This window comes from Galeopterus variegatus, unplaced genomic scaffold, assembly GCF_000696425.1.
Source record: "Galeopterus variegatus unplaced genomic scaffold, G_variegatus-3.0.2 Scaffold8105, whole genome shotgun sequence".
Classification (NCBI taxonomy): domain Eukaryota; kingdom Metazoa; phylum Chordata; class Mammalia; order Dermoptera; family Cynocephalidae; genus Galeopterus; species Galeopterus variegatus.
In genome coordinates, this window is record NW_007734216.1 from 1 (window position 1) to 10,896 (window position 10,896).

General features: G+C 53.2%; 1 protein-coding gene across 1 annotated transcript in view; it reads right to left on the reverse strand.

The window, feature by feature from the left end:
* Positions 1–328: 328 nt before the first annotated feature.
* LOC103608174 (myomesin-3-like) overlaps positions 329–10,896 on the reverse strand; it is a gene marked incomplete at its 3' end in the record, with an annotated part of 36,141 nt that continues 25,573 nt past the window's right edge. The window contains exons 14-20 of the mRNA XM_008592616.1: positions 8,999–9,120; positions 8,408–8,595; positions 8,035–8,161; positions 6,697–6,875; positions 2,421–2,535; positions 1,258–1,414; positions 329–438 (exon numbers count right to left, since the gene is read on the reverse strand). Coding sequence (XP_008590838.1) covers positions 329–438; positions 1,258–1,414; positions 2,421–2,535; positions 6,697–6,875; positions 8,035–8,161; positions 8,408–8,595; positions 8,999–9,120 — 998 coding nt within the window. The remainder of the gene's footprint in view (positions 439–1,257; positions 1,415–2,420; positions 2,536–6,696; positions 6,876–8,034; positions 8,162–8,407; positions 8,596–8,998; positions 9,121–10,896) is intronic.

Consider the following 10,896-nt stretch of genomic DNA (forward strand, 5'->3'; position numbering starts at 1 on the left):
AAGCAATTCTGGTATCTTTGCCTCTATCAAAAGTGGGAAAATGAAAGAGAGACAAAGAGAAAGTGAATTCCACCAGGCAGGGATTTTTGTCTGCTGAGTTCACCAATGAAATCCCCAGGGCCTGGGACAGTACCTGCACATGGCAGGTGCTCAGTAGCTATTTATTGATTGATTGACTGAATAGGTGGGTGGTGAGGACCTGCTTCTCTGTGGAAATTGCCACTTTACTCATTTTTCTTGCTGCTTCTGGCCTCTGTGGGTATTTGTGTTTGGGACTCTTGACTGGGTTTGCCTTTCCGGGGAGGTGGCAGTGGAGCAGGAGCGTTACCTTCCTCAGTCAGCGTGTGGCTTGCTGAGATGTCCTCATCAGCATCGGTGACTACCACTGAGTAGGTGCCCAGATCCTCAAGGCCGGGATCTTTCAGGATGACCTTGGACCTGGCAGAGAGAGGAGAGTGGAGGCTCTGAGAGGAGCTCCTTGGCCTTTTGCAATGGAGGCCTGGGAGCTGGAGAATCTTTTGGCTCTGGAGGCCCTGCAACCCACCCCAGACCCTGGCCAAGCCAGGAAGCAGGGGCAGCTGCCTCCTTGCACCCCCTCCTGGTGGGTCCCCTCTGGCCTGGCATCTTCAGTGCCCCCATTAGCCAGCTGTCTGGCACAAGCTCTGCTCACTGCCTGTACTGCCCTGTTTTCCTCCAGGGCTGGAGGTGTCAACTCTATCTCCTGCTGGACAGAGCCGAGGCCACGAGCTGCTGGGGGAGGAGGAGTAAGCTCTGCTCACTGCCTGTACTGCCCTGTTTTCCTCCAGGGCTGGAGGCGTCAACTCTATCTCCTGCTGGACAGAGCCGAGGCCACGAGCTGCTGGGGGAGGAGGAGTAAGACATGGGGACACCTGACTGGGGCCTTTGTGGTCATCTGGTCCAACCCTTCATTTTACAGATGAGGAAGCTGAGCCCAGAGAACTTGCAAGAGCAAGCCCCTGGCACCCAGGCTACAAACTGAGTCCTGAGCATCTCTCTGGAGGCACCGAGGCAGAGGCACACACAGTTCCTTCCAGAAAAAGAATCTCCAGAAGACTGTGGCCATGTCAGCCCCTTCAGTGCACTCCCCCTCACCTCTCCCTAAGGTGGCGGTCTCATGCTCAGGGAGCGACCAGGCAGCTCCTTCCAACCCACCGCGGGGTCTCACCCTTGAGCTTTTGCCAACCCGTCTTTGGGGTCCTGTTGAGTAGTCGGGCCTCCTCCTCTCCCCTCACTTACTTGTTAAGTCCATCCTCGATCTGGACCCTCTGGGAGTCTGGCGGACCCTTGTAGTCTTTGGACCACTGAAACTCTGAGGAGTCGGGGGCCTCAGGGGCCTCAAAAGCCAAGTAGATAAAGCCCTCTTCATCCACACCAACCTCGATCTCCCGGGCATCTGAGGGAAAGATCCAAAGGAGGGCACCGGACTTTTATAAATAATAAGCCAGGTCAGCCCCTCCCCTGCTTAAACCCTCCAGGAATTGCCCCCTGCACTTGAATAAAATAATAAACCCAGACTCCTCGCGGTGGCCTCCAAGGCCTTGCATGATCTGGCTCCTTCTCACTCAAATGTCACCTCCTCAGAGAGGCCCTCCCTGACTGCCCTGGCTGAGGTAACCACACCCCACGATCAGCCTGTTTTATTTCCCTTATAGCACTTGTCGATATCTTAAGTCTCCTTCTTCACCTAGATGTTTACTTGTTCACTGTCCATCTGCTCCCCCCACCTCCCCTACGCTGGAGCAGGGACCCTCCTTTCTCATTAACTCCTGTATCTCCAGTGCAATGTGAGCATCGCCAAATATTTGATGAATGAACGAATAGTTAAAAGAACGGAAAGAGAACGTGCTTTATAGTTAGGAGAGCTGAGTGATTCTGTCATATACTAGCTGCGTGACCTCATCATTTAATGTCTCTGAGCTATAATAAAATCATCCAATGTGGGGACAGTGACCCCTTCCTCAGGGGCTTGTTGGAGGGCTGGGGAAGTGGGAGAACCTAGCAGAGCATCTGGCACGTAGCAGGAGGGACCTCAGGAGTTGTGACTGCAACACAGGCAAGGCCAGGTGTGGTATCTAAGATGGAGCTGGGGGTCGTTTTGAATATCTATAGAGTTGTATGCATTTATGAATATGGGATATGAAAGGAAGATCCCACCAAATCATGTGGAAAAGATATGCATCTATCTTGGGGTCCCACAGAAATGAATGGGGGTGGGGAAGGCGAGAGAAACAGGCAAGAAGGGAAGGGTAGAGCTGGAGGAAGTGAGGAGAGGCGACAAGGGCTGGCAGATCCTGTCCTTCTGCTGTGGACCCTCGTGCTTCCCCCAACCCCCTCTGAGTACTGAGCAGTGGCACCCCAGCTCCCACCGGCTCCCTCTGGCTCCCACTGGCCATTCCTACCTGGCTTGTCCTCCAGGAGCACTGGGTCAGTAGGCATGGACGGCTGTCCCAGACCAGCTGAATTCATGGCCTGTACCTGGAACACGTAACTCTTTCCAGGCTGCAAGTTGGACACCTGGGGGTGGGGACAGAGCAAGCACTGAGAACAGCAGATTCACCCTTCCTGAAATCCTGGCTGCAGGAACCCCGGGGTCTGGGGAACCTCCAGGAGGACACAGGCTGCCCTGCTGGGTGGGAACAGCCAAGGAGCACATCCCTGTCCTGAGTTCCAGACCCCGAGTTCAAACTTTTTAATGGGCCTGTCACCTGGATTACCTCCCAGGTATGTAGCACCTGGATCTCGACCTGCTGGAAGCTTATCTCATCATCCACCTCCCAGCAAGAAGACCCCTCCCTTCCTGTGTCCCTCATCTCTCTACATGATACTGCCGTCACCCACCGCCCCAGAAAGAGGCCAGCGGAGGGTCGCCTCTGACACCCTTTTCTTGAGCTCTCCCCATCCAACCACCAAGTTCCGCCCACTTTATTTCCCTAATGTTTCTGGAATGTGGCTGCTCCCCTCTGTGTCCCAGCCGTGGCCTTGATAGAAGCCTGATTTCTTGCTTGCACCTCGAATAGTCCACGTCTCTTTTTTTTTTTTTTAAGATGACCGGTAAGGGGATCTTAACCCCTGACTTGGTGTTGTCAGCACCACGCTCACCCAGTGAGCTAACCGGCCATCCCTATATGAGATCCAAACCTGGGGCCTTGGTGTCATCAGCACCACCTCGAATAGTCCGCGTCTCCTTTTTTTTTTTAAGATGACCGGTAAGGGGATCTTAACCCCTGACTTGGTGTTGTCAGCACCATGCTTGCACCTCGAATAGTCCACGTCTCTTTTTTTTTTTTTTAAGATGACCGGTAAGGGGATCTTAACCCCTGACTTGGTGTTGTCAGCACCACGCTCACCCAGTGAGCTAACCGGCCATCCCTATATGAGATCCAAACCTGGGGCCTTGGTGTCATCAGCACCGCACTCTCCCAAGTGAACCACGGGCCGGCCCTAGTCCAGGTCTCCTAAATGATGTTTCTGCCTCTGGACCCTTCTTCCCCAGTCTCTCCCTCCCCCTGCCAGTCTGATTATGCTTAAATCTTTTGGTGGCCTTTAGGGTCAAGCTCTGGTTTTGAGATTTAGTCCCTAAAGTCTTCCATTCTGGCCTTAGCTCCTGCCTTCATACTCCACTATGTCCCTGTCACTCCACGGCTCCCTCGGGGTCCCCACAAGCATCACGTCGTTTTGCGCCTCCCTGCCTTCGCCCTGGCCAAGCCCTTGGCCTGTAATGCCCTCCTCTTCGTCCTTGGCCAAGCTGACTCACACTTCACCACTCAGGTTCTGGCCCATGCCGGGATTCCAGGAAGCGTCTCTGACCTTTGTCCTTTGAGATCTCAGAATTCCTCGGATCCCCTCCCTCACAGCATTTATCACACAGTATTGTGATTGCCTATTACCCAGCGACTGTGACTTATTTAGCTTTTGATGTCTAGGACCTGGTCCAGACCTGGCACTAAGTAGGTGTCAAGAGGTGTTGAGTGAATGACTGAGTGAATGGCAGCCAGCCATCCACACGCAGAAACTGGTGCCAGGTCACTGAGGCTGTCCCACGATGGCCTGGGCCAACCTATATGCAGAGGTGGAGAGGCCATCCATCGCTTGGGGCTCTCTTGGGCTGCCCAGCACTGGCCAACTCGACAAAAAGGAGATTTAGACCCTAAAGTCTTCCATTCTGGCCTTAGCTCCTGCCTTCATACTCCACTATGTCCCTGTCACTCCACGGCTCCCTCGGGGTCCCCACAAGCATCACGTCGTTTTGCGCCTCCCTGCCTTCGCCCTGGCCAAGCCCTTGGCCTGTAATGCCCTCCCGTCCTTGGCCTTGCTGACTCCAGCTCACACTTCACCACTCAGCTCTGGCCCATGCCGGGATTCCAGGAAGCGTCTCTGACCTTTGTCCTTTGAGATCTCAGAATTCCTCGGATCCCCTCCCTCACAGCATTTATCACACAGTATTGTGATTGCCTATTACCCAGCGACTGTGACTTATTTAGCTTTTGATGTCTAGGACCTGGTCCAGACCTGGCACTAAGTAGGTGTCAAGAGGTGTTGAGTGAATGACTGAGTGAATGGCAGCCAGCCATCCACACGCAGAAACTGGTGCCAGGTCACTGAGGCTGTCCCACGCTGGCCTGGGCCAACCTATATGCAGAGGTGGAGAGGCCATCCATCGCTTGCGGCTCTCTTGGGCTGCCCAGCACTGGCCAACTCTCCACTGCAGGGAGACTGGGCTGCAGAAGTGGAGACTCTGCAGAATCTCAGGCTTCCACTGGCCAAGGCTTGTCCTCCCCGATTCTGTCTTAGGGGGCTTTAATTTTATTTTTACAAAATTAAAATATTTTAATTTTTTTTTATTATAAAAGAAATACATGCTTGTTGGGAAAAATTAAAACAACAGAGAGGAATATGAAATGAAGGATTGAAGCTCCTCTGGCAGTCCTGCCCCAAGAGAGGACCAGAGTGAACAATTTGGTAAAAGCCACTTGTTAGTCTACATGTTAGTATCTCATTCGTCCCACATTGCTTTGGGCTTCTTGAGCCTGCCTGCTTTTTTCTCTGGGTGTTCCCTAATGGAATGCTACTGAATAGTCTTGAAATCCACACACCCTCCTGCCCACTAGGAAAAGACAGCAAAATGGGTCGGAGGAAATTTTCCCTCTTTTCCTAGAGCTGCAGAAATTGAATCCTAGTCCACATGGCAGAACTGTCCTTGGGGCCGGCCCGGTGGCGCACTGGAGAGTGCGCCGCTTGAGAGCGCAGCGGCGCTCCCGCTGAGGGTTCGGATCCCATGTGGAGACCAGTTCCTGCTCACTGGCTGAGCGCGGTGCGGGCGCAACACCGAGGGTTGCGATCCCGTTACCGGTCAGTAAAAAAGACAAAAAGAAAAAAAAAAAAAAAAAGAACTGTCCTTACAAACGTTCCTTAAACAAAGGAGGCTGCGAGACCCCAGGCTTCAGGGATGGACGCCATGGCCTGTGAAGGAGGCCTTCTGTGGCCTGGAAGTCCGTAATTCTGATCGACTAAATTAGTACTTTGTGTCTGCTGAGAATGCCTCGAGTGACACCTGTGTCTTCTGACATGTGTGAATATTTGTGAGCTCTCTTTGTTAAGCCAACAGAGGACCGTTGGTGCTGCCCCTTCCTCCATGTGTGTGGACGTTAAAACCACCACTGGGGAATCTGACCAAGCATTCTGCTAGATGTCTTATCTGTCCAAAGACTTCAGAGTTTTCTCCTCATTTAAGTTAGGAAACACATATTGCATGTATGATTGTTTATATATATATTGTATGCTATCTAACATAAATATCCTGTTCCATCCCGCTTCGTTTTTCTTAGCCACATATGATGGATCTATTTTCATGTCAGTACGTATATGTAGGTCTGCCTCTCTCTTTATATTATTGCTGCTCCTTACACTATCTCACTCCTTAAACTGCCTTATTATTTATACTACCCGGCACAGGATTCCACTTTAAGGATACACCATGATTAATTTAGATAACCCCCTACCGATGGACATTTAAGTTGTTTTCATCTTTTGCGATTACAGAAAATGCTACGATGAGCGTCATTGTGCTTAGGTCTTTGCACAGTTGTCTAATTATTTCTCTACCATTCAACCCTAGAAGCAGGATTCCTGGGTCAGGGAATATGCATATCCAAATGCTGATATATTTGTCTGACTATCACATGAGTTTTAGGGAGGAGTCTGCCTCACGTGGAGCAGGGTAAGACCACCAACCAGCCAGACCTACTACCAACTTGCTGTGTGACCCTAGGTAAGTCCTTCTCTCCCCTTGTCTGACTATCACATGAGTTTTAGGGAGGAGTCTGCCTCACGTGGAGCAGGGTAAGGCCACCAACCAGCCAGACCTACTACCAACTTGCTGTGTGACCCTAGGTAAGTCCTTCTCTCCCTCTGGTCCTCTGCTGCCATTAGTGAAGGTAGAGATCTCTGAGGGTTGTTCCAGCTTTGATGTTCTGTGGTTCTGCCATGTCCAGTGACAGAGAAGGCTAAGGGCTGGTCAGAAGATGAAGGGGCAGGGTACTCACCCTCAGGTGGGTGCCAGAGATGGGGTCTGCAGTGACTGGCTTCCACTGGTCGGAGCCTTCCTCCTGGAAACTGATGCAGTAGCCCGTGACCGGCCCGGCCCCGGTGTACAGCGTGAAGGGGCAGGGTACTCACCCTCAGGTGGGTGCCAGAGATGGGGTCTGCAGTGACTGGCTTCCACTGGTTGGAGCCTTCCTCCTGGAAACTGATGCAGTAGCCCGTGACCGGCCCGGCCCCGGTGTACAGCGGGGGCTCCCACTGCAGCATCAGGGAGGTGGCCCGCACCTCAGACACCCGCACGTCGTACGGGGGGCCTGTGGGAGATGAGAGATGGGACAGAGATGTGGGAGTCAGGCAGCCAGGAAACAAGCCAGACAGTCGGCTGGCCAGCTGGCCAGACAGGCAGCAAGCCGAGTGGGCAGTTAGCAAACTTGTGAGTCTGTCAGTCACAAGCACTCCTGGAGTGCCCACCCTGGGTAGAGTGGAGAGCTGGCTGGCCTTGGCTTCATGACAAAGCTTGGCTCTGGGCCTGAAATAGGGTCAACTCTTCAAAAAGTGCTCAGCATCCCCTCCTTCTGGAAGCTTCCCTGACCTTCCATCCCCATCCCAGACAACATTAATCCTTCTGAAGTCTTTGCCATCTCAGTGTTTAGTGAAAGGGGTAAGGGTTTGGCCTCCAGAACTGGACCACTGGGATTCATGTCCTGGCTCCACCCTTGGTAGCCATTGGGCCTCTGGGCAAGTTACTTAACCTCTATGTTCCTGTCTCCTCATCTGTAAAATGGGGATAGTAATAGCTCTAGTGCTGTTGTGAGCATTAGTGAGATAATTTATGGAAAACTATTGGGACAATGTAAGTACCCAATAAATAGTAGCTGTTTATAATTGTCGTTGTCCAATGTGGCACGCACTGTCATTATCTGCCACTTGTGTAAAGATTTGTGTAGAAAACAGAACTGAGCTGAACAGAGTAATGGGAGGTTGTGATTGCCCCTTCCCCGGGGAAGGTGAGGGGTTCATTTGTGAGAAAGCTTCTGTGGTTGGGGGAGCAGTGCTTAGGGTGACCAACTGTCCCTGTTTGCCCAGGACCGAGGGGGTTCCTGGGATGTGGGACTTTCAGTGGTAAACTGGGAAAGTCTGGGGCAAACTGGGATGAGTTGGTCACCTAGTGGTGTGCCTTTGGGGTTTGAGATTAGTCTGTGGCCAGAATCAGAGCTGAGATGGTGTGTCCAGCTGGGGGATGGCTTGTACGGGGCTAGTTGATGGCCCGGGCCAGGAGTCCTCTAAGGCAGGGTTAACGCTCAGTCTGTGTTAGGAATTACAGGGTCAGCTGTGGAAGAATCAGGGGTCTTGGGTCTGGGACCAACAGAGCAAGCCTGCATGCGTAGACAGAAGGGTGGTGTTCATCTCACCGGTTAGATTTGGGGAGGGAAGGTGGGCAGGTGCTGGACTTCAGGCCTCTGGGCCTCTCACCTGGCTGGGGCATCGTCCACTCTTTGCACTCAAACAGGCTGCTGGGCTCCGACAGCTCGCCAACACCTGCCCAGTTGGCTGCCCGGGCACGGAACTCATAGAAGTGGCCTTCATGAAGGTCGCTGACCTTGAAGAGCAAGAACACAGACTGTGAAGGCCGAGGCTGGGGAAGGGCGGGGGAGGAGGTGCAGCCACAGGGGGAGAGATTCGGGGGGCTTGAAATAGGATTGTGCAAGCGGGTCAGCACTTGAACATCAGCTGGATGGTGGACACAGGGGAACCTGAGGCCTCTTTCAGACCCAGAGCCCCAATAGTGCCCTCCAATCCCGGCCTGCAGAAGTGATGCCACCAGGCTGCCATATTCCAGACTTACCTTGCAGACCCGGGCTGGGATGGGCTGCTGGTTGACCGGGTGCCAGTCCAGCTCCTCTGAGTCATGCTGATCCAGGAAGTAGCCCAGGATCTTGCCACCTCCACGACGCTTGGGGGGTTTCCATCCAATGACCATTTCATTTTTCCCACAGTTCAGGAGGACAAAACCATACGGGGCAGATGGGGTAGCTACAGGGAGGCAAGGAGATGAGGGCAGCTGCTCCCTAGGGGCAGCTAGGTTGGGCAGGGGTCCCTGGGTGAGCCAACCAGCCTCCCCTATGGGTGCCCACCCAGCTCCAGGGGGTACTCCTGAGCCCGCAGCATCTGCCCCCCAGAAGGCACCTGGGCCTCAGGTTTTGGGGCCTACCCCCTAGAGCTGACTGGGCCCCATCCCATGGCTGCAGGCCATCGTGACTTCCTCCCCAAAGGAAAGGGTGGTCAGGGTCAGCTCCAGTTCCCCGCCAGGGCTTATGCCCCTTTGGCTGCTGGGATCAGACCCGTCAAGATGTGGTCTGTAAGCCTTCAGCCCTCTGCCCAGCCCAGGGCTGTCTCCACCCAGGGGCTCACAGGCTGCACCTGCCCTTGGACTTACCCAGAGCCTGCTTGACCCTGATGGGTTCTGTGGCGGCTGAGCTCTCACCTACCCCGGCTTCGCTGACTGACCTGACGCAAAACTCGTAATCCTTCCCTGTCCTCAGCCCGGGAACCGTAAACCTGGGCGAGAAATATGCAGCCTGCAGGATTGGCCCAATAGCTGGAGACACTCCTGAACTTTCTAGAACAACCTTGTGGGACAAGTGCCCACCAGCATGATTGGATTTGGAGGTCCTAGGCCAGTTCTTACCTAAAAATATTGCCCCTGACCCCATAGTGATGCCTGAGATGGTATCATGGAAAATGTGGTTCTTAAGGTTTGAAAGGATGTTTGCGTTGCTGGAGCCACCACTAAAAGGCAAAAATGCTGGAAAAGGTGCCAATTTAAGGCAAAGACAGCTAACCCTGAGCCCGCACTACTTGGCACATCTTCAGGACTTTGTCCTTGAAAATGAACAAGTGGCTGTTATTATCTGCATGAAAGCTGTGATTCAAAAACTCGGAGTCCTTTTAAAGACCCTGAAGAGAATTGTCATCCAGAGATGTACGAGGACACTCTGGCTGGGAGAAAAGTGTCCTTCTCATCCTTTCCCTTCTTGACAACATCCAAATTGTGGACCTCTTTCTCCCTTTTCATTTATCAACATTTTCCTGTAGCAAATCTTGATCTGCAGGAGGAGTCCCGAGGACTTAAATGACACCAGGTGTTGGTGGATGACCGTGTCGAGCTCCCTGCTCAGGGACATGCAAATCTAAAGGGGAACATGCCTTTATGGGGGTGGGGGAGCTTTGAGGGGGATGGTGGTCAGGCAGCACCTGAACAGGTGAGGCTGGGGGAGACTCCCCAGACCAGCCTCTGTTGGCAACAGACGACAGTGGTGAGAGTGGCGGTAGCCACATGCGCTTGTCGCTTGTCTAGTGCTCACTTTACCTACATTAGCCAGGTGCTCGTCACAATAGCTCCGAGGGAGGCACTGTTACTTATCCCTGTTTTGGAGATGAGAACAAAGTGTTGAATGTTGGAATGCTGGCGGGGCCCTTGTGGATCAGACTGTCCAGGTTCCTCATGGTACAGGTAGGGAAGTGTCCCCACAGGAGGAGGGAGATGTGCCAAGAGCACACAGCCAATTAGGGACTGAGCCCGACCAGAGATAGGTCTCCTGAGCGTCAGTGCAGGGTCCGCCCACTCACCATCCGTCCATCCATTCATTCATTCACTCCTGTGAGCCAGGCTCTGTGGGGTCTGGTGGTTCGGCAGTGAACTGGACCAACCCTTTATGCCGTCACCCCACATGCCAGCTTCTGGGCTGCAGGGTTTAGCCTCCTTCCAGGCATGACCCATGTAACAGATGGCATGCACATGTGTAACAATTCCCTGGACATGCCAGAGGAACACGCCACGTGCCTCGTGTGACACGTTCCCTGCCATGCTGCTTCCTTCACGCCGACCCTCCCTCAGAGAAGCATATCCAAATGCGAGTGGGGGGAGAGGTCTTTTTCTAGGGATAACCTTGACTGAGCTAATTTGTAAAAAACGTGGTTATTCTGTGACTTGGGAACTTTATCTCTTATCAGTAACAGGTTATGAGTTACCCCTGGCAGCTGACTGTGAGGCACCAAAGACCAACAGGGCACAGAGGCTTCCTTTTTCTGGGTGAGATGACCTTGGGGCTTGTGGCTGAGGGTGAGGGGAGTCCAGCCGGGTGTGCTTGGGGCCTGGGCAGTCGTTCAGTGAAAAGGAGGGAGAGTATCATCCCTTAAACCCCCTATCCTGCAGAGCCTCAATATCGAGATGTCGTGAGCCCAGAAGCCACAAGACTCACTGCCTGCAAGGACGAGGGTCTTTGAGGGCCACAGGGTAGGAGGGAGCCTCAGAACAGAGTCGAAGTTGGAAAA